Source organism: Lachancea lanzarotensis, scaffold LALA0S12, assembly GCF_000938715.1.
Source record: "Lachancea lanzarotensis genome assembly LALA0, scaffold LALA0S12, whole genome shotgun sequence".
NCBI lineage: Eukaryota > Fungi > Ascomycota > Saccharomycetes > Saccharomycetales > Saccharomycetaceae > Lachancea > Lachancea lanzarotensis.
This window is the reverse complement of record NW_019212890.1, coordinates 146,353-165,613: the sequence shown is the minus strand read 5'-3', so window position 1 is coordinate 165,613 and position 19,261 is coordinate 146,353. Positions and strand designations below refer to the sequence as shown.

General features: G+C 44.1%; 12 protein-coding genes and 1 non-coding gene across 13 annotated transcripts; 3 read left to right on the top strand and 10 right to left on the bottom strand.

Moving 5' to 3' along the window:
- Positions 1-175: 175 nt before the first annotated feature.
- FYV4 (LALA0S12e01860g1_1) lies at positions 176-583 on the top strand (the record flags this gene model as incomplete). Its single annotated transcript, XM_022774709.1, has 1 exon — positions 176-583. The coding sequence occupies one exon, from the start codon at positions 176-178 to the stop codon at positions 581-583; it is 408 nt and encodes a 135-aa protein (XP_022630771.1).
- Positions 584-718: 135 nt separating this feature from the next.
- On the bottom strand, positions 719-1,305 carry HNT2 (LALA0S12e01838g1_1; the record flags this gene model as incomplete). The annotated part of the gene is made up of 2 exons (XM_022774698.1): positions 719-1,198; positions 1,252-1,305. The coding sequence occupies 2 exons, from the start codon at positions 1,303-1,305 to the stop codon at positions 719-721; spliced, it is 534 nt and encodes a 177-aa protein (XP_022630770.1).
- Positions 1,306-1,494: 189 nt separating this feature from the next.
- Positions 1,495-2,805, bottom strand: PFU1 (LALA0S12e01816g1_1; the record flags this gene model as incomplete). Its single annotated transcript, XM_022774687.1, has 1 exon — positions 1,495-2,805. One exon carries the CDS (start codon positions 2,803-2,805, stop codon positions 1,495-1,497), a length of 1,311 nt encoding a protein of 436 aa, XP_022630769.1.
- A 273-nt stretch (positions 2,806-3,078) lies between these two features.
- LALA0_S12e01794r lies at positions 3,079-3,151 on the bottom strand. Its single transcript has one exon. It is a non-coding gene; the product is annotated as a tRNA-Val (tRNA).
- Positions 3,152-3,347: 196 nt separating this feature from the next.
- Positions 3,348-5,108, bottom strand: LALA0_S12e01772g (LALA0S12e01772g1_1; the record flags this gene model as incomplete). The annotated part of the gene is made up of 1 exon (XM_022774676.1): positions 3,348-5,108. One exon carries the CDS (start codon positions 5,106-5,108, stop codon positions 3,348-3,350), a length of 1,761 nt encoding a protein of 586 aa, XP_022630768.1.
- A 1,153-nt stretch (positions 5,109-6,261) lies between these two features.
- PMT7 (LALA0S12e01750g1_1) lies at positions 6,262-8,256 on the top strand (the record flags this gene model as incomplete). The annotated part of the gene is made up of 1 exon (XM_022774665.1): positions 6,262-8,256. The coding sequence occupies one exon, from the start codon at positions 6,262-6,264 to the stop codon at positions 8,254-8,256; it is 1,995 nt and encodes a 664-aa protein (XP_022630767.1).
- A 90-nt stretch (positions 8,257-8,346) lies between these two features.
- Positions 8,347-8,796, bottom strand: SRB7 (LALA0S12e01728g1_1; the record flags this gene model as incomplete). The annotated part of the gene is made up of 1 exon (XM_022774654.1): positions 8,347-8,796. One exon carries the CDS (start codon positions 8,794-8,796, stop codon positions 8,347-8,349), a length of 450 nt encoding a protein of 149 aa, XP_022630766.1.
- Positions 8,797-9,007: 211 nt separating this feature from the next.
- On the top strand, positions 9,008-9,517 carry VMA22 (LALA0S12e01706g1_1; the record flags this gene model as incomplete). The annotated part of the gene is made up of 1 exon (XM_022774643.1): positions 9,008-9,517. One exon carries the CDS (start codon positions 9,008-9,010, stop codon positions 9,515-9,517), a length of 510 nt encoding a protein of 169 aa, XP_022630765.1.
- Positions 9,518-9,758: 241 nt separating this feature from the next.
- On the bottom strand, positions 9,759-10,883 carry LALA0_S12e01684g (LALA0S12e01684g1_1; the record flags this gene model as incomplete). The annotated part of the gene is made up of 1 exon (XM_022774632.1): positions 9,759-10,883. One exon carries the CDS (start codon positions 10,881-10,883, stop codon positions 9,759-9,761), a length of 1,125 nt encoding a protein of 374 aa, XP_022630764.1.
- A 413-nt stretch (positions 10,884-11,296) lies between these two features.
- On the bottom strand, positions 11,297-12,082 carry LALA0_S12e01662g (LALA0S12e01662g1_1; the record flags this gene model as incomplete). The annotated part of the gene is made up of 1 exon (XM_022774621.1): positions 11,297-12,082. The coding sequence occupies one exon, from the start codon at positions 12,080-12,082 to the stop codon at positions 11,297-11,299; it is 786 nt and encodes a 261-aa protein (XP_022630763.1).
- A 262-nt stretch (positions 12,083-12,344) lies between these two features.
- Positions 12,345-13,226, bottom strand: RPP1 (LALA0S12e01640g1_1; the record flags this gene model as incomplete). Its single annotated transcript, XM_022774610.1, has 1 exon — positions 12,345-13,226. The coding sequence occupies one exon, from the start codon at positions 13,224-13,226 to the stop codon at positions 12,345-12,347; it is 882 nt and encodes a 293-aa protein (XP_022630762.1).
- Positions 13,227-13,583: 357 nt separating this feature from the next.
- Positions 13,584-16,499, bottom strand: SUM1 (LALA0S12e01618g1_1; the record flags this gene model as incomplete). Its single annotated transcript, XM_022774598.1, has 1 exon — positions 13,584-16,499. The coding sequence occupies one exon, from the start codon at positions 16,497-16,499 to the stop codon at positions 13,584-13,586; it is 2,916 nt and encodes a 971-aa protein (XP_022630761.1).
- A 1,257-nt stretch (positions 16,500-17,756) lies between these two features.
- PAN5 (LALA0S12e01596g1_1) lies at positions 17,757-18,878 on the bottom strand (the record flags this gene model as incomplete). The annotated part of the gene is made up of 1 exon (XM_022774587.1): positions 17,757-18,878. One exon carries the CDS (start codon positions 18,876-18,878, stop codon positions 17,757-17,759), a length of 1,122 nt encoding a protein of 373 aa, XP_022630760.1.
- Between the last annotated feature and the right edge of the window lie 383 nt (positions 18,879-19,261).

Below are 19,261 nucleotides of genomic sequence, written 5' to 3'. Positions count from 1 at the left end.
GTGACCACAATCACCAATAACGAAAATAAAATATCACGTGATCATATAAATACACGTGACTCATAATATCACTATAAACGGAATCTCAAATTGAAAAAGCTCATCGTGAAAGCTTCAATGAAACCATACTTGTAGCGTACCAGTGCACAATTGAACAGTCCCTATTGTCCAGCAAATGAAAGCTTTTACCACCAGCATACGTCTTTTCAGTAGCTGTACGTCCGTACTTGGAAAAAACAATGCCAGCCTGCGAAAAATTCCGAGTCCAACGGATCAGATACCTTCGGTAGAAGCGTTTTTAAATAAGATCGGACGGAAATGCAATGAGCAAGCCGAGCTCTACGAAAACAAGTGGGAAAATCTGTTCTCTTGGGACTCAAAGGCTTTGAAAGAGAAGGGTATGGTAGCACAACAGCGCAAATACATATTGAGCCAGGTCGAGCGTCTACGGAAGAACGAACCGGTCGTTGAGATCAAAGAGGGCAAAAAATCGGTTTTGGGCGGCGAACGCAAGCGTAAAGAAACGGTTGCCAAAATGCGAGCGGAACAACGTGCCGCGCAAGACGGCTCTGCTCAGTCGTAAAGACACAATATTCACAGAGACATACAACAGCGACACGATAAAGAAAAACGAAGCGCGCACCTCTTGTACATATTGCATACATATTGCATACATATATATCTATATGCAACTGCTTTGGAGTATAGCTCTATCTAGCTAGCTCTTTTTGCTGGCTTGAAATCTGACCAAGCTCTCTCGTAACTGCTGAGCCTCCTGTGCTAGATCTTTTACAGTACGTTCAACCCTTTGGTCATCAGGCTTGGCAAAGCTATCTTCACCACGAGTTTTGATGTACGCATCACGCCTTTCAGCCCAAGCTTCGAAATTCCAATTGTCCAACAACTTGTAAATTTTGTCCCCGACGTTGTTCGCGCGATAGCGTGGAATAATATGTGTGTGCAGATGTGGGACAGTCTGTCCTGCCTCTGGACCATCCTGAATTGCGATATTCATTGAATCAGCCTTAAAATGGAATCTGATGAAGTCATTGACCAGTCTTACAGTTGCGAAAAAGTCTACACTTTCCTCATTCGTCAAATCGGTCAATTCAATAGCACTGGTCCTCAATGGCACTACCAAAACATGACCAGGAACCAAGGGCTTTAAGTTGACAAGTGCGAATGAGTATTTCGATTTCTACAGTTTCTGTTAGTTACATGGTGACTCTCGTACTGATAATCAAAACTTACGTAGAAGACCTGGTTCGTGACCAAGAACTTGCTGAAATAAACAGCAGAGCTCATTGTTTCACCTATGCGGGGATTCAAAAATTTGTTAAAGCTTTCGAGCCTGGATCCAAATCGAACGATAGTATAATAGGTTATACAGTCTACAGGTACAATTCCGTTAAGGATGAGGACCTTTAGCGCCTCTTGCTAGCGAGCCTACCAGATGCAAGTCTATGGTAACGATTGCCGTACTAGTTCTTTTTCTTAGTAGTTTATATACAAACTGCCATCTTGATCCTCCAGGTAGGAAATGAGATCGCTAACATCTGAACTTTTCATATCCCAGCCGAGCTTCGATGAGACCCGCACAACTTTGAGGTTCGGCAGTCGATCTTCTGCTAACGCTATGGTGATGTCGTCAGGATGAACTTTGAAGGTCTGGCCCAGATTTCCACTGCATTCGAGCAGCAACTTACGCAGTGGGCGGGGAGTGGATGAAAATGTTAGTATGTTTTCCGAAAAGGCCCACTTGGAACAGTAGTCCACAGTCATTTGCAGTGTAATCAGATTGGGACAATATCGAAATACAAAGTCCAGCGAACTGCCGTGTAGAGTTGGCATCGGGTAGTGAAAATAAAGGTGCTTCAGTATATCACCAATTCTCGCAAGAACCGTGTAAACAGAATGTTCATTTATTTGTGGACAAAACGAGAACTCCAGCGTCCTGATTGTTCTTGGGAAACTGGTTTCTCTCACAAACTCGTTGGTAATCCCGCCACTAAGTCTAAGATATCGTAAATTAGGTGGCCATTCGAACTCACGAAACCCGGAACAATCGATGGAGCTTCTGGGAAACGACAAATGCGTTAGATGTGCAAATCGCTTTATGGCGCTAAACAATTCGCTTAGCTGGACGGTCTCTGAAACGAGTCCCAGGTCCAAATACTGTAATTGCTGGCAGGATTTCAAGCTGATCAGCGGGGCGTATCCGAAACTGGTTTGTGGTGCCGTGAAACTTCTTAAGATCGGACTGCAGCGTCGCAGAAGCTTTGAAACATATGAATTCTTACCACTCTGAATGATATTAGACAAATCCAGGTCCTTGACGTACACTCCCAACCTTTTTTTACGGTTGTTGATCACTGTATCAACAAACTGGCCAAAATTGCGGCTATGAAGTTGTGGGGCGGCATAAAGTAGTGGAGCAGATATGTGGTACCAACTTCGACACACTCGTAAAAATTGCGGTTCGATAACTGTACAGAAATTCAGTATTAGCTCGAACAATTCTAACGGCAGAACTGCATCCACACTGCCATCTTCCAATTCTGCCTCAGCAGATTCCACACCAGTCACGGAATTAGCTACATTTACGCTCAAATGCACTACTGAATCGGTTTCCTTGTCGTAGTAGTAGGTGCCTTGCGGTGTATGAGTGATTTCACCACTGGTTTTGCTCCGTTGTTCTTCGTCAGCCGAGTTAGCAGTGAAGCCCAGCGTACGTACAAACCCTTGGCCGCCAACGTATTTGCGGTATGGAGCCTTCACCTTTTTAGGACGAGTTTTGTTGGCCATGTTGAAGATCTGAGGTTGTATTTGCGCATCCCAAACTTAACTTCTGCTTCACTGATGATGAAGCTAAGATAGACTTTATAAATGAGAACTGCTGTTAACGTAGACGTGAAGACTCTCTCAGTATGAGAGAATACGAGGTAATGGGACAAGCGAAAAGAGAAGAACGGATGTGACAACTGTACCTCTTCAGCTAATGTGCTGTTCAAGACTAGAACGTTGCGCTTGCTCATCCATTGTCCAGCTAATAAAATTTCGAAAAAATTGGGACACAAATGTTCCGACTGGGGGTCGAACCCAGGACCTTAACCGTGTGAAGGTTACGTGATAACCACTACACTATCGGAACTTATTGTTAAAAACCTTGGGCTTTTTATTGATATGGTTCTTTTCAGTGGTCTTTTCCGCGATATCTCAATAATGCGAAGATCAACAAACACCTAGAGCGCACTCAACCTGGAATAAAGAGACATTCGAGAAGATAGATGATTAAAATTGAGTACTAGGGGTTGGGTTTCATTTCCCTGACGCCCTCCAAATAATAGCTATTTTGGTGCACTGTCATTAGATTTACGGCCAAGCCAGCGCCAGGATCCCTTGACCATCCAATAGGAAAAGAAAAAAACGTAAACGATAGATTTTAAGCCTATCCGCAATATCCTATATTTTGTCGACAAGACATGTAGCGGCATGTGTAGAGCTATTTTGACGTAGTCTCGCCATGACTGGGGGCGGCGGGGATACCTATCAACGACGAAGTGTACACCGGTTTGAGGCGACACTGGTCTAATGCTCGAATGTTGCGTATCATTTGCACGCTTGCTTTTGAGCGGGCTCTCATAGGCAGCAACCGCAAATGGAGGAAGCGGCGCTTGCGAACTTGGACTATCGACTGGGTGCGTGTTGTCGAAAGATGGACTAGCCATTTTCTTTTTCAAAGGTAGCAATGGTTTCTTCGACATGATGGAGTGCTTAGTGCCAGCATCTAATCCATCAGTCGTTCTGGATTCAGGACTGTCGAGACGATTAGCAATGGACTCTGCGTCTTTTTGAAACCTTTTCTGTTGGTCGATAACGTAGTCCTCAATGTGTTCAAACGCATCTTTGCAATATTGACACAGAATGCACCACATCAGCATTGCAAACTGTGATCGGGAAAATACTACGGCCATGAAGGAGGAATAAACTGACGATGGGGTGCTTGTTGGAAGATCATAGGTGGCCAGTCTAACGGTGAGATTGTGCGCTAGTAGTAAACCGGTCGTCAAAATGAAGGGTGAAGTTACGAGAACTATCAGACTGATGTTTTTAAGGCGTAGGCCAAACTTCTCGTGACGGTTGAAGAACGAAGCAGCGTCATGAAATAGAAATTTATCATTAACGCTGTAAAGGTCCTCATTTAAATGTGGGTATAGGCCGTACTTCATCACGGTTGCATGAAAACTCCATGGTATCTTGATTAGGACAGGTATGATTCGTATTAGCAACCAAATCTGTGTAATTTGGAGAACCAAGTTATCCAACTGGGGCAAGCTAAAACCGGATAAGTCCGAGCTGACAATCATGACGCAGGTGTTGGAAAATGAATAATCTTTATTCTCTAGCGTAGCAGATTGAGCAAGCAGGAAATAGGTACTCTTGATGATTATGGGACCCAGTAAACAAGCCGAAATGTAGCTGATAGGTTCCTTTGCACTTTTCGCTCCTTCGATTGCCTGGAAACTTACGTCTTCGTCAACGCAATCTCCAGCGTCGATATCTATGGTAGTGGCCTGAAGATTTGAAAAACTGCCTGGAATACGAACTGACCTGTTCAAGTTGTATTTTGCCAGTCGCTCCTTCATGCCCGAACAAGCCTTTTGACTTCTTGCAATCGAATGTGCAGCATTTTCAAGCGCATCGCGAATATTGATAGAGCTATTAGGCGAAAAATTTGGATCTGCGAAGTGTTCAGCAGCACTGTTTTCATCATTTTTATTCGCTCGGTACCAAACATGTTTCCCACGATTGAAATTGTTGACAGGTCTCTCAAAATTGGAACTATCCCTGGCGCCACTCATCTGCCTTCGTGGAACATTGACGGCATTCTCATGGCCCAGTTCAAAAGACTGACCTTCGTACAACAGCAAAGAGTCTTTAATACCACGGTATTGGCTCCCTCGTCGCGTGAAAAGTGAATCACTTTTTTTGCTTGAGTGTCGCGTTTTGAAATCTGGGTCAAAGCTTCCTGGCATGTCAGAGCAATTTCCATCTCTCAACATGGAGCTGTCAAGAGACAAACGGCTATTCTCTTTGACAGGATTCATTCTAATTGTATATATTGAAATCGAATCTAGGACGATTTTGAGGAACACTGACGTTCAAATGACTGTAAAACGTTCTCGAGATGATTCAAGAGTTTTGAATGATTTCTTGACCTGTTCTTGCAATGGTGGAATCAATGGGCGTAATATTGTATTGCCAGGTATCTGTGAGATACAAGAAAGACACAGCGAAAGAGTCTTTTCTTGTTTTTAGTTTCTCGAGTCCTTTTTGTGGCAGGTGTTTAGCCGCCGAAGGGTAATAAGACCGAAATGCGGTTTTGAAAAATAAAACAAAGCCCTGAAACGCAATCAGACTAACAAAAGTGGAGGAGTCGAGGAATTAGGATAACCAGAAGGGTACTCCTCAGTCTCAAACGGGGTTGGTTTCGGGTCTGGGATGTTTTCTGCTTCTTTGTGGAGATTAGTATTGACCTTTTTAAATTAAGGTTGAGGGATTCCGTGTAAAATGATGAATAAATGTTCAAATGAAACGCTCCAGTGGTTCAACATGTCTGATGTCTGAGAATGATCATCAGATTCGGCTATTGAATGGTCCAGATTATATGTTCTCGCTCCTGGAGATTATGTGCCAATGCCTTTATTTCTCTTATATTTCCAGGTCATAAGAACGAGCCTTCGGAATAATTAGTTGAGGTACAACACCATCATTGTGAAGTGCTTACAAAGCTCGAAACCTTTTTTTCTCATTGCAACATCCATAGGAGTATGATTAATTAACGGATAACTCGTTAGGATTTCATCTATTCCACCACAAGTTCCTTTTAATTCCTGTGCTTAGACGAGCCATCGGCGATTAACAAAGATCGAAAATCTGCCAAACGACAAGATCATAGTAGTCCAAGATGCCAGACCTCTAAATTCATTTCAACAAGGTGCATTGAACGTAGTCCCAACCATCAATGACTCCGTTTCGGTAGATGTACTCATCACTGGATCCACGAGTACAGTGAAATAATTGGAAGAAACGATGCAATGTAAACTGGCTCATCCAAGATCAAACGCATCTGTCGCAACCTTTGGCTTTCCAGAAGGCCAATCGAATCAGTTTCACGACAATCCGTTACTTGGGCAATTAAAAGGCAATTGACCCGATTTTTCTGTCCAGAAAGGAAAAAAAAACGGCCACTCGTGAGGTATGTCGAAAAACGCTCAGAAGAGAGAAGTGGACCTGAACCGGGGTCCGGACAGACCATTTCTAGGCATTGAAATATATGAAAAGTTCTTTGCAGTCAAACTGAAAGGCTCAGATTATGCGTTGGCAGTACTTTTGGCTTTCTCGTTCGTTCTTCGACAGCTAAGGAAAGGCGGCCTGGAACAAGAATCGCGTTCTTCAGAGCTTGACCTTCTGGAGGCTGCCAGACATTACAATTCAGGAAATTTCCACATCAATTCATTTCCTCCTATGATTGTACAAGTTTTGGCTCTTTCGTTGAAATTTACCGAGAATCTGTCTCTCGAAACCTTAAGAAAAATCAACCTCGTTGTTGCTGGGATCACCGTGGCAACTTTTTATCTGACTTTGCGTGCCTCTAGCGTAGTCAGCTCTGTAGCAGTAGCTGCTACAGCTGTGATATCGAACCTGCCTTTATTTGTGGAAGAAAGTACCCACCTCTCTGCAGAGATCCCACAGCTTTCGTTTCTGACGTGTGGACTTTTAAGCTGGAACATCTTCAAACGCTCAAGACTAGGTGGCAAAAAATGGTACTTCAGTTTACTTCTTTTGGCGGGATCTATTGTTGGTGGCATTGGAACAAAGTTTTTGGGACTTGTCACTTGGGCTTGGTTTCTACTGCTTCTTTTCAAAAGGGCATGGGAAACAATTGGGGATGTTAATATCGATACCGTGAGATTATTCAAATTTATTTCGTTTGGAACTGCAACTATCATTTCGCTCCCACTTGCGACGTTCGTTCTGTCGTACTTTGTTTTCCTTTCCAACTCCAGAATGCCTTCTCTAGATCATTCCAGTATGGTATCACCTTATTTTGAGAACTGGTTTTTGCCACAACCAATGCCGCAACCTGATGTTGTGTACTACGGGAGTAACATACTTATCAGACATGCACAATCGATAGGTGGCTATTTACATTCTCATAACTACACTTACCCTGCGGGGTCTGGCGGTCAACAAGTATCACTATTTCTTCATTCGAATGACGGAGACAACGAATGGATTGTGGAGCCATATTCGGAGGACCTAGCCTATAGAGAGCAACTTGAACCTGTGCGAAATGGCGCTTTGATAAAGCTCAGACATAAGAACACTGGCAAACTTCTGCGAGCATCATCGGCAAAACCACCTATAAGTGAACAGGATTACGACAGTGAAGTCTCGTGCACTGGAGACTGGGAGTATAAAGGTGACGCGGATGAGTCGTGGAGAATTAGATTCGAGCGAGGTAAGCCTGCACATCATGATCTTCTATGTCCTTACACTATTTTATTCAGCTTAGAGAACAAGGGCCACGAATGCAAGCTTTTAAGCCATGATTTGAGATTACCCGAGTGGGGATTTGGACAGCAGGAAGTTCTCTGCGTAGATCCGGCGGACAAGGCGCGGTCTCTGTTCTTCGTGGACAGATCCAATTTATACAAGGAACGCGGAGCGTACCTACCGAGACCAACTGATTGGATTGGGACAAAATTGTGGAAGGTCACCACAGAGTATGTTCAACTGCAGTACAAGTTTGACTATTATTTGAAGAACAATGACCTGATCAGTGACATCAAGATGGATAGCTGGTTGTGGTCGCCTAAGGGATCCCACATTAGCTCGAAACTCATGTGGTTTGCGCCTCTGGCGTGCTTGACCATCTACTTAATTGTTGAGATTGCCAGATGGGCACGTTGGAACCCGTGGGCTGATCCTGCTACCGAACTGGACACTGTCAAGTTCCTGTATTTGGACGTTTGTTGCGAGCTTGCGATCGGGTGGTTTATGCATTACCATGTTTTTACCTGGTGTGAGCACGAAAATCTCGATCCCGCACAGTACCTTCCAAGCTACTTGCTTAGCATGGTGCTTGCTGCGGCCACAGCCAACTTCTTTTGGCAACATAGTAAGACCAGCCGTGTTGTGCTCATAGTATACGCTAGCTCAGTTGTTATCGCCACATACATATGGGCCTAACCCACCAGACTCTCGTCTTTTTCGTTTCTTTAAATGCTTATAGTACAATGCACAAAGAGTTGTTGCTGTCTTTGTTTTTGGGCCGTTATTTCACGCATTGGTCTCTTTTCCAGGGCCCTGTTCTGGTTTGCGAGCGTCAGCGATACCAACCGTAAAATTGAAAATCATGTCCTCCACTTTTCTCTGCAGATCTTCCTTCTGTTTTATGGCCTCAATTTTCTTGTCTTCCATTTTCACCATTTGGTGTTGTAATGCTTCTATCCTATGCATCTGTTCTCCGGCGGAAACGTCGACACCAGGCAGTGAGTCTATAAGTTTAGTTATTTGCCTTGTTTTTAAAATCAAATCCGTTGAAAGCTCGTCAATGGTATTTTCAAATTCTTCTTTGGGTGCAATGGTTGCTTGCGGATCTGTCATCTTGTCTTCACCATTGGCAGATGCTTCGAAGTCGTGGTTTTTGTCGATGTAATTGAGAGTGGCACAGAACTGCTCCATCATTTGGTCCAGACATATTTGCAATTGAGTCAATCTATCCGCCATTGGTGGGATTCTGGACTTTTATAAAGGGTTTAAGGCCTTTGAAAGTTGGTTTAACTCGACTCAGATGTTAATGGGAGATGACTTGGAAATTTCATTAATTTCATGTATATTTCATATAAGTAAGGTATGATTTATCTGACCAACCTGTTGATCGATATGACAAACAGACGTTTTAGCCCTCAACAACATCGTGGCCTCGCTTCAGAGCACAATGCTTGGCGAACAGGATTGTACTGAGCTTTTAGAGCTTCTGGCACACTACGATTACCTTTTAGAACAGTTGGAAGTCAGTTTTAGCGAAGGCTTTCAACATTTAAGCAGAGCCAACTTTCACAACAAAGACGCTGTAAGAGGTCGCTATGGGCGTGATTACTGGGACGAAAGGTTCAAGGGCTCCCAATTTGTTTCTCACAAGGACTCTACTATTTCGATTATGGAGTCTGAAAGAGCATCGAAGTACCTGGCCCAGTTTGAATCAGACGACGAACAAGAAGAACAAGTTGAAGACGGAAACGGAAGACATCTAAAAAACCGCAAAACTGGACAAGAAAAGTCCGACGTGCGAGCTTCCAAAGCCATTCGAGACCCAATTCATATGTTTGGCGGAGTTTTGTCGATTCCATCTTCTCTAAGACAATGCCAAAGAAACTTCAAGGGCAGCATAGGGTTGTTGGTTGAGCTGGTAAACTGCCGAAGGAAGATCGACAATATGATTTCATGAGGCTGGAAAACAACGGCTAGAAATTAAGGATTGTGTATATATGTAACCGGCAACGCATCAAAGAGCGAATGACTGAGGTGAATGCAAAATGACTTTGAAATGACAAAGTTTTCATGAATAGCGCGGCATTTGATGAAATGACAGAGAAGGTCCCATGCTGAACGAGAGAAAATGCTTTGTTGGGTGGAAAGGGGACTATCTCTTCCGCTGTAAGAATGGAGGAACTCAATATGTTGTACATCTATCCTCCCCAAGATGTGCGAGCATGTCCTTTGCCCGAGCCCGGGCTGAAAGAGAACTCCGTTGAACAGTAAGCCTCGGAGCTCGTTTCGCTGGGCTGGTGGTAGCAAAGTAGAATATCGTCGACAGATTTTCTTGTTTTGGGCGTGTCCAAATATGAACTACGCTGTTCGCAAATAGGTGATACTAATAACTGCGAGTCGGACTTTCTTCTTGGCTGTGACGCGTTGCCTGACATTGGACATTTTGTTTGAAGCATGGTCTCCAACAGCGCCTCTGAGTTTTCAGGGGATTCCCATGTGAATCTGTCGCCTTGGTCTCTGGACATTTCTGGAGTTCTGACCTCTGCCAATGGAACATCTTCTAAAACCGTAGGGAAGTTGTAACTCTTCAAAAACTCCACAGAGACGCTGCTTGCATCCGATTTATTATATTTGTGCTTCAGATGAACTTTCTCAAGCTGGTCTAATTTTTTCAGCGATGAAGAGTAGTCGTTGACAGAGGTGGCCATTGTTGACGTAGACACTATCCTTGCCGTGGTGGACGAATATTGTGAGGAAGCGAGCGATGACGCCCGACGTAGCGATGGACTCTTTGAGCTATATGAAGTTCTCCTGCCAAGTGCCGCAAAGGGCGTTGGCTCTGGGCTTTTTGTAACAAAAGCTTTATTGAGAGCGATTGGCGAGATCGGCTCTTCATTAGGTAGCTCTTCGTCTTCGAAAGCATTCTTTAGGTCAGCATGAGAAATGTGCTGAAAATTGAAAGGAACCGATATCTTGGTACTAGGTGCGTCAAAGCGCGTCTCTTTGCTTCTAAAGAACCTGAGAAATTTTCCCGTACTTTTTTTTGTTTTACTTTTCGATGAGCCGCTTATCGATTCCGATACGTGTTGCAATGGCTTTTTCCCACGACTGGGCTTATATGCAGCAGGCATCAGAGGTGGTAGTTCGATTCGCTCTTTGTTGTTCAAACAAGGTCTATCACTATTGATCAGCATCATGTCAACTTGATCCTCACCGTCGGAGTCCATCAAGTGCTGGACCTGAAGCCCGTATAGTTTTTCTGCCTCTTGATCTTCATCGATCCAGATAGAACGCATTTGCGGGAGATTCATTTGTACCGTCATCTTACGCGTTTTATGTGAGACTCGCGAGTAACAGATCAATTTCTTCTCAAGAGCGAACTTCAGCTTAAACTCTGTGATTGAACTCAATTCTTTGCCGCTCTCTTAATGGAAACCACCGTTCAATTTCGAACCAAATCTGTACTATAGCAGACCAGACTCCTCCAACACTTTTTGTTTGAGTTTCTAGTACACGTCCGATCTTGAGTTTCACCGTCCAACCTCACAGACTTTCTTTTATAGCGAGTATGGCAAATTAAGACGCCAGACTTGAAAGTGTATATCGCTTCCATTTCAAGTAAGATCACGAAAATGGGAACACACACTTCCTGTGAAATGAACCCAAAAAAAAAAAAAAACAGGAAAGTGATCTGAAAAATGCCTAATGAAGGTGAACAAACGCGTCCTGGAATGCGCTAGCGATATGTTGCAGTCTCGAGGGTGTGTGCCTGGAATTCGTTTGCGATGGCCTTGCTCCAGACGGTTTCGTTGCCCGTGCTGTTCGGGAAAAGTACGCGGTCTTCAAAACGCGTCGTGTCATCGTCTAGGGCAGCGACGGAGTCGCCAATTGTAAGGGTATTAAAGGATCTTTCGATGAGGTCCGAGAATTCGGTTACCTCCGTTTCCACGTTACGTAGCGTAGAAACACCATCGTTGTAGCGCACTGAAACCATTCGTGCAGGTACAGGTACAACAACTTTTGGGTAGTGAATTCTGCATTCTTCTATCACAGTTCCATGCGATTGGGCTGGCTCAGGAAGGGGTGGTAGCTCGGTACATGGCGGAAGAGAAGGAGGACGCTGCAAAGCGTTACGATAAGCAATTTCGTCCCGAAGTAAAAGCTTACGATTTAGTTTCTTTCTTGTATGGTGGTCTTCTTGTTGTGGAGCTACTTCGCATGGCTTTTCTGACCGGTCCAATTTCACCGGAGGCGAAACAAAACAGGCTGCCGCCTGATTTTCTTCTAAGGAAGTGCACTCACGTTCCATATTCGACAACACTTGTGTGAGTCTGTAGATGGCCAGATCCGTTTCACCCTTTGCATAATCAGAACCTGCTTGCTCAATAAGTCCCATTACAGTTTTGTTTGTCTCACAAGCATCCCCCTTCTTCTTGGATCTCTTCTTGCTACCTAACGAATTGTGGTATCGGGAGAGTTTTGAAACTCTCTGTCCAAACCGCCTAACGCCCTCGAAAGCCATAGAAATAACTCACAACCTTTTCTAGCGTGTATTAACAGTCGCTCTTCTAGATATGAAGTACTCAGTTTTCCTTTTGTTTACTTATTCGTAGCGTTTGCTTGAAAGAAAAGTGGTGGTAAGGAATCAAACTTCATTAGCCGCCCAGGTCCCCTTCTTTTATAGAGACAGTATTAATAAATCATTGTAAACGAGTAGGGATTGTTTATATATGTATCTCTCAACACCACCTAACTTTCTGGACCCCATGGGCCAAGTCTGTACGTCAATGACGAGCGATTTTAGCTGGGTGATTTTGTTCATCGCCCAAGGGCTCGGAAGCTTTGCGCTTGACCACTTTTATGAGTTTACCTGGATCAACTTCAGATTCGTTGACAATATCAGTCTCGAAGCCACCTCCGATCACGACTGTTTGCTTATGGCTCTTGGTTCGAAGCCTTCCGTTCAGAAGCACGAGAGCTGGAAGTTCTGTCATGGCTTTCACGCATTTGTCGCTCTGAAGACCTAATATTTTCACGAGAGAAGTGACGCCCAAGACGTTTCGACATTCTAGTGGCTTTTTGGCACCGCTGCTGATCACAATACCGCGCGATCGTGAACTGCGAATCACACTTTTAACATTTTGAATGAATTGTCGTCTGCTTTGCATATCTCTTAAAGCGTAGCCGTAGACAATTTCGAGCTTAACACCTCTGGCAACGCTGCTGCAAATGCTCTTGTGTTTTAAGAACGTAGGGAGCCGATGGTTGTACTGGAACGTGAGCAAATCTACATCCAAGGACGAAGTTATCATTGTGAGTGCTTTCTCGCTGATGGGCATTGCTGCAACTATGTCAAAAGCCTGCGATATTTTGGAGAGTGACTGTCCTTTCGAAGGGTCGTCGATTATCAACGTTATTCTCGAGTAAAGTTTTAAGCCTGTGCTTTGCATGAGACCTCCAAAATACTCGGTGATTTTTATAGGATTTAGCTCTTTGAGAGACGTGGGGAACTTTTCAGTATGGTTTATTGTAAAGTTGAGTGCAACATGTGAATATCCAAGTGTATGAAGCGTCTCTAGTATCCTTGTGACCTCCGCAATCTGTTGGGCGTTCACAGTGTCATTGAAAGTAGTCTGTGGCCATGCGACATTGAGATCCACTAACATATCTGTATTCTTCCTTCGATGATTTGTTTCTACATTGTTCGCTGATCTTGAATTTTCAGTATATTGAGTAAGAATACCTAGCTCATCGAACAAAGCGATGGCACCTGACACGAACAACCAGAGGTTAGCGGTTGACACTTGTTGACAAAGAAATTTCGATTGATATAAGAATCTTATCAGGATATACATGCTGTAAGGTTTATCCAGTAGTCGATAGAGACTTAGAAGGTGTTCCAAGAAACTGTCAAATTCATCGCCCATGAGTATACAAGAACTAGTTTAAAAAATAATACAGATTGCCAGCTTCAAACCGCGCGATGACGAAGACCACAGGGATTTGAATTAACGCTGAAACGTTCATTCGGTTTTTGGTTGATCAGCAGCGGGAGTCTCTTCCACCACAATATTAGCGGACGAAGCCTTTACTTCGCGGTTGTCGGTGCCATCCTCTAAGAAGTCCAACGCTAGGACTTGACCTATGGATGCATTCAATTTGTCCTCGGTCAAAGAATCTCCAACAATAGGAATCGGTTGCTCTCTTGGGAACATCCATTCTCTCCACTGAGTCTCGGTGTTGTCACACAAGTCGTACAGAATCATCTTAAGTAGTGTGATGTGGTTGTAAAACCATGACACAGACCGGTTGATGAAAATACGATAATTTTCCATTTCTTTTACAGCGTGCATCATTGTGTACTCGGGAAATCCTCTCTTCTCTCTGGACTTGTCTCTCCAGAACTCAAACAAAGCAAACAATGCTTTCCGTCTTTGCCATGTTCTCTTAGACTCACGAAGTTTGAGACCTAGTCCTACCAGTCTGTTTTCCCAACGGAATTCCATAGTGAAATATTCCAGACTGTTGACGTATCTTTCAGTTAGCACGGTTTTACTTAGAAGTCGGCACGCAAAATCTGTCTCTCGTTCAATATCCGGCTTCAAAAAATAAGCATTAATCCTGTCTTGCCTTGTAAGCTCGGCATAATCCGATTGACTCAAGTTCAAGCGTATCAATTCGTCTTCCTTGGACTTGAACTTAAACTCAAGGTAATCCCCGGTGGTGATTGGTAGCTCCGGATCAGATTTGCGGTAGAAGTAGCCGTCGCGGCATAATAGCTCAACAGGAGAAGCTAGTAACAGAGCAGTGGAATTGTCTCCGCTACTAGAACTGTTTGCTGGACGTCCTCTGTTATCTTTTTTCTCCGGGAGCATTGGAATAATTGACCGGAAATCTCGACCTTCTTCTAGTCTTTCCTTTTTACTTGGAAAATCCGGAGAGAGACCATTTTCGTAAAGTTCCGGGAGCCTTCGCTTATTTGCGGAAGCCTCTCCTTCTTCTTCGTTGAGCATAGATAGAATACCAACTTTCCGTGGCAGCGGCACATTCGATGTGGCGTAATCGGAAGAAGCAGCGATTGAAGCTAACGTTGGCGTTGTAGTAGCTTCCCGTGTTGATTCTGAAGGTGGGGTTCCCGGATTGCCCTCAGAATGAGGAGCACCTCCCTGAGCTACAATGGAAGGATCTTGGTTTTCAGTGTCAAAACCATGACTGCCCGCCGCTAAAGAGGCAAATTGTGACAGCCTTCTACCGCCTAAGCCAGAAGCTGTACTAGGAGAAGGCGAATTGTGCCCCGCAGTGTTGGAAGGGGTGTTTCCGCCGGATTGATTTTGGGAATCGTAGTGGAAAGCGGTCATTCTTTTGCGTCTTTCTTCTTCTCGCATTGCCCGCAAGAGTTCTTTATTGGATTCCATGAACACTTTGGCCTTGTTGCGGTCACTGTACTTCATGGACACAAGCATTTGTTCGCGAGCGTCTCGGCGTCTCTCAAGTTCTTGCTGCATTTTTATTTGTGCCGTTGTCAAAGGTTGAGCTTTGTCAGAAGATTTGGAGCTAGGACGGCCCCTTCCACGTTGAGCTTTCTGCCCGTAATACGAATCCTCGACTTGAAGGCCGGAACTGTCACCCAAAGAATGGGCCAAATAATCGTCGTCCTCCATTTTGGGTTCATCTGATGCCCGATATTCATCATCGTCATCTTCATCAATGTCTTCGTCGTCTTTGGCATGCTCCGAATCGGAGTCACCTGCAGCACCCTGTGCACGAGATGAGCCACTTTGTCTTCTCTCAGCCCAGTGATGTTTCCGTTTAGGTGGCCTACCGGGGCCCCTCTTTCTGGGTCCTGTCAAACCTTGGTCTGACGCTGCAGATGAAGAGCTGGTTGGTTGTTGTCTTAAAGACCTGGCTTGGCCAACAAGTCCCGATTCAACGTCTAGCGACGATTCTGGATCTTGAAACATGCGCCGGCTGCGGGGTATGCCCACGTTGCTGTCTGGTAAAGAATCCTTGCTAGTCATAGAAAGTGAATTTGCGACGGATACCCAGCCGTTTCTGGTCTTTGGAGGTCTTCCTGGTCCGCGATGGATCGTTTGTGCTCCACCAACCGATGCAGCTAGAGCGTTGGATCTAGCGGCCTTGTCGAGCGATTGAGATACGCTCTGCAGTTTCTCCAGTAATGCGTTGACACTGGAGTCGGTGTGGACTTGGTTTCTGAGTAAGTCCTCAAGCTTGTTCTCAAGAACCTTCTGGTTGTGCGCTAAGTTGCGGGTCGAAGCCGATAGGTTGCCCAAAAGTTCGTTGAGTCCCTCGTCTGTAGTACACGCGGAGTTTTCTACTTGCTGAAGCTTGTCGTTGAGAAGCGCTATGGCGTCCGATTGGATGGCGAGCTGCGATTGAAGCTGTTCTTCGGGACGCTGGTCGTCAGTTCTGGACGTAGAAGCGTGTTCGACAGTGGGCTGCGTGGAAGATGTGTCGTGCACAATCTGCGTAAGCTGCTCGTTATCCTTGTCGTGAGTCAAACCAAGTGGTGTTCTTGATTTTGGTGATGTTTCTAGAGTAGTTGTTGTTGTTGTTTCTGTTTTTGATGTTCCCAAATTTAATTCCAGATCTTCGTTCAACGCGATCCCTTCGTCGTTGTCCCTTTGTACGTGGGACGGGGTCTGGGTGGGGTCTTCGATTGCGTTGAAAGTGACAAAGTCGCTATTTTTTTGTGTCGTGGACGTTAAAGCGGTGGTAGCACCAGTGGCAATGTCAAAATTGGTGTTACTGGAGTTTTCGTTACTGTTGTTAGTGTCTCCGTTACCACTGTTGATGTTGATGTTGATGTTGTTGCCGTTGCTAACGTCGTTGTCGTTGTCGCGGTAGCTTGGAGTGCGAAAATCTTCTGCAGCGTCTAGTGATGTTCCCAATTGAAATCCCCTGGATGCAGTATCGGGCATGATATTTCTAGCAGACCCTGTATCTCAATCTTATTAGAAAACTATAATAAGAGCAGCGAAAAAAAAACCAAAAACCAAAAATCAACGGTAGAATCACCAGCGTCAAGCGTCACTATTCGATATGTGTAATGATGTGGCCGTGGGTGTTTGTACTCGAAGCCGTCAGAAGAAATCCAGGTGGAAGAGAAAGGTGAGGTTTTACAGTTGCGATTTGTGTGTCGTGGGATCACCTTGATGTGTTACTGTCGCTGTCTCTGTTGATGGTAATATCCAGTCCGCTTTATATATACCCGGTTTTCCTGATGGGTTGGGCTCTTTTTTTTTTTGCTTGAAAATTTGATTTGGAGGCTAGGGGAGACGATGTCACGTGGGCACAATGAATTACAAACTAACGACGTAATAGGTTTTTGAAATAGCCAATTTTTGTGTCTATTTTAGGGCCATTGACTTTGGTAGAGGCGAGAGGAATAATCGTTCGGGTTACAGGGCTTTTGAAGACAAAAATGCGGGTACTTTCGAAATCGTTCTTCGTGTGTAGTGATCTTCGAGAATCAAAGGGTTTTCAGCGGATCTAGTCGAGAAGAAACTATGTTACCTTTAAAGGTGCTCTACTTAGCAGTTTTAGGGTAATTAACGGGCTTGAAGTATGGTAAGCGGCCTGTAAAATTAGTTGGCCCAAATCACTTTTGCCTTTCGTGTCTCCGCATATTAGTTGCTTTGGAGAAGGTGTGTCTAAACTTTGTAAGCGAGGTTTCTCGTTAAAATAAAATTTCTTGTAGCGTAAAGGATTTGGAAGCCCTTAAGTTGGTTGCTCATTTACAAGTAATTCCTGTCGCTGACATATATCACGTGACAGTAATATATGATGTGCGTATATTTGAACCTTTGAGCTTTACTTCTATTTGAAATGTCGCTTGATTTTCTTAAAGCTTTAAAAACCTCCTCCAAAACCGTCATTTACCACTTTACGAGATGTGCCGAGGCAGGAAACCGGAAATTTCATGACTACAAAACGCCAAGCACAAAACATGCAATCATACGGAATGCAATTCTTTTTTCTCACCTATGCCCAGCTTCACCCGTTTACACCCAGCCAAACAAGCTACAAACTTTTTTTATTATGCGCTGACAATGGCAACAGCTCCTGTCGTGTATCACTGATTCCAACAAAGAAGCCCTCTTACTTCATGTTATAATATGTATATATATCACTTTGTACTACATTGTCACGTAGCGACTCCCGACTGTCTCCTTGTATCATTTTGCATCACTTCCCTTTGCAGCACGCACTCTGTTGAGTCCCAATCTCAGATTCACCAATGTCTCAATGGTTTGGTTAGTCTTATAGTACTCGGGACCCAATCCCAATTTTTTACAAAGCTTCACGATGTATCCGTTGATATACTCCGCCTCTGTATCCCGTAAGTTGATCACATCTTGCCTCATGGACGAGCTGTTGTTACGATTTAGATCGCAACCGATTTTCAAAACGAAGTTGAGTAACCTCTTGTGATCAAGAATTCCAATTACATCGATGCTTGGATAATCTGCATCGTGCGGCTTGTAATCGAACAAAGGCTTGTAGGCTATTTTCAAGACTTCCAGACACTCTGCTATGATCAAGTCAAAAATTGGTGCTGCAATATCCTTCAAATCCCCGTTAATAGAGTCAACAATCGATGTCACAGGATTCATACAAGCATTGACCATGTATTTCTCTAGTTGCCCCAGTAGCAATTCTTGGTACGTTAAATGCATCACATTCAATGCCTTCACGAACTCCGGCTGCACTAAAACTTGCAGCAACGAATTGTTCTCTGCATCTTTCTTCACAAATGTATTGGATTGTACAATCCCATCTGAGTCACCACTGGGCAATCTAGAGATCTTGAGATTACCGAACCCGGCATGGTTGAATGAAAACCCCGATGTTTGGTAGATACCATGAGAAATTACGCCCTGGAATAAGTTAGGCTTATATTCCGAAAAGATGTCGTTATTTAGCACCTCCAAAACACCCAGACCATTTTGTACCAGCATAACATTGGTCTGTGGGTGGATGAACTTCATATACGGCTCCAGAGCTTCTTTTGTTTGATACGTCTTAGTGGTGATAATCAAGTTGTCAATTTTCCAATCTTTAGGAAACTGCTCAGGACACGTAGCCCCCGTAAATTCGACCTCATTAGTCGGTTGACCGGTTAAAAAAAGTGACTTCACGCTGGTGGTATTTCTTAGATTCTCGAAATCGGATAACCGTTTCTCTGACCTTAGTAATGGGACAACTGAGATCTGAGCGTTCCGTTGCAATTGAGATGCTAAAAGAACCCCGATAGATCCGAAACCTAGTATGAAAACCCTTTGCTGTCCTTGTGTCATTTTTGATGAATAAGGAAGAGGTTAGAGACCTGTCCGATTGTGAGATTGAACAACGACGTTGAGATATCAACATTATTGCGTATGATCAACGTCTTCGATCCTATGTCATCATATACGTAATTCCAGCAAGCTCATCGCTATCACTGCTCAATTCATGAGTATATGGTGAGAATGGTCTTAGTGCTCTGTTGACAGACTTCAAGAGGTTCATTAAGCAGTTCAAAAATCCTTGCAAAGCCTTGCTCTCTGCGCATAAAGTTGAAAATCGGAGAGTTTGTACTTATCTACGATGTCAGAGGAGTCTTTGAGAAGATATCACTCCAAAGAACTGCTGACACTATTAGATAGATCTGCCTTACCAGAACTGCTTTGTTGTATCGTCT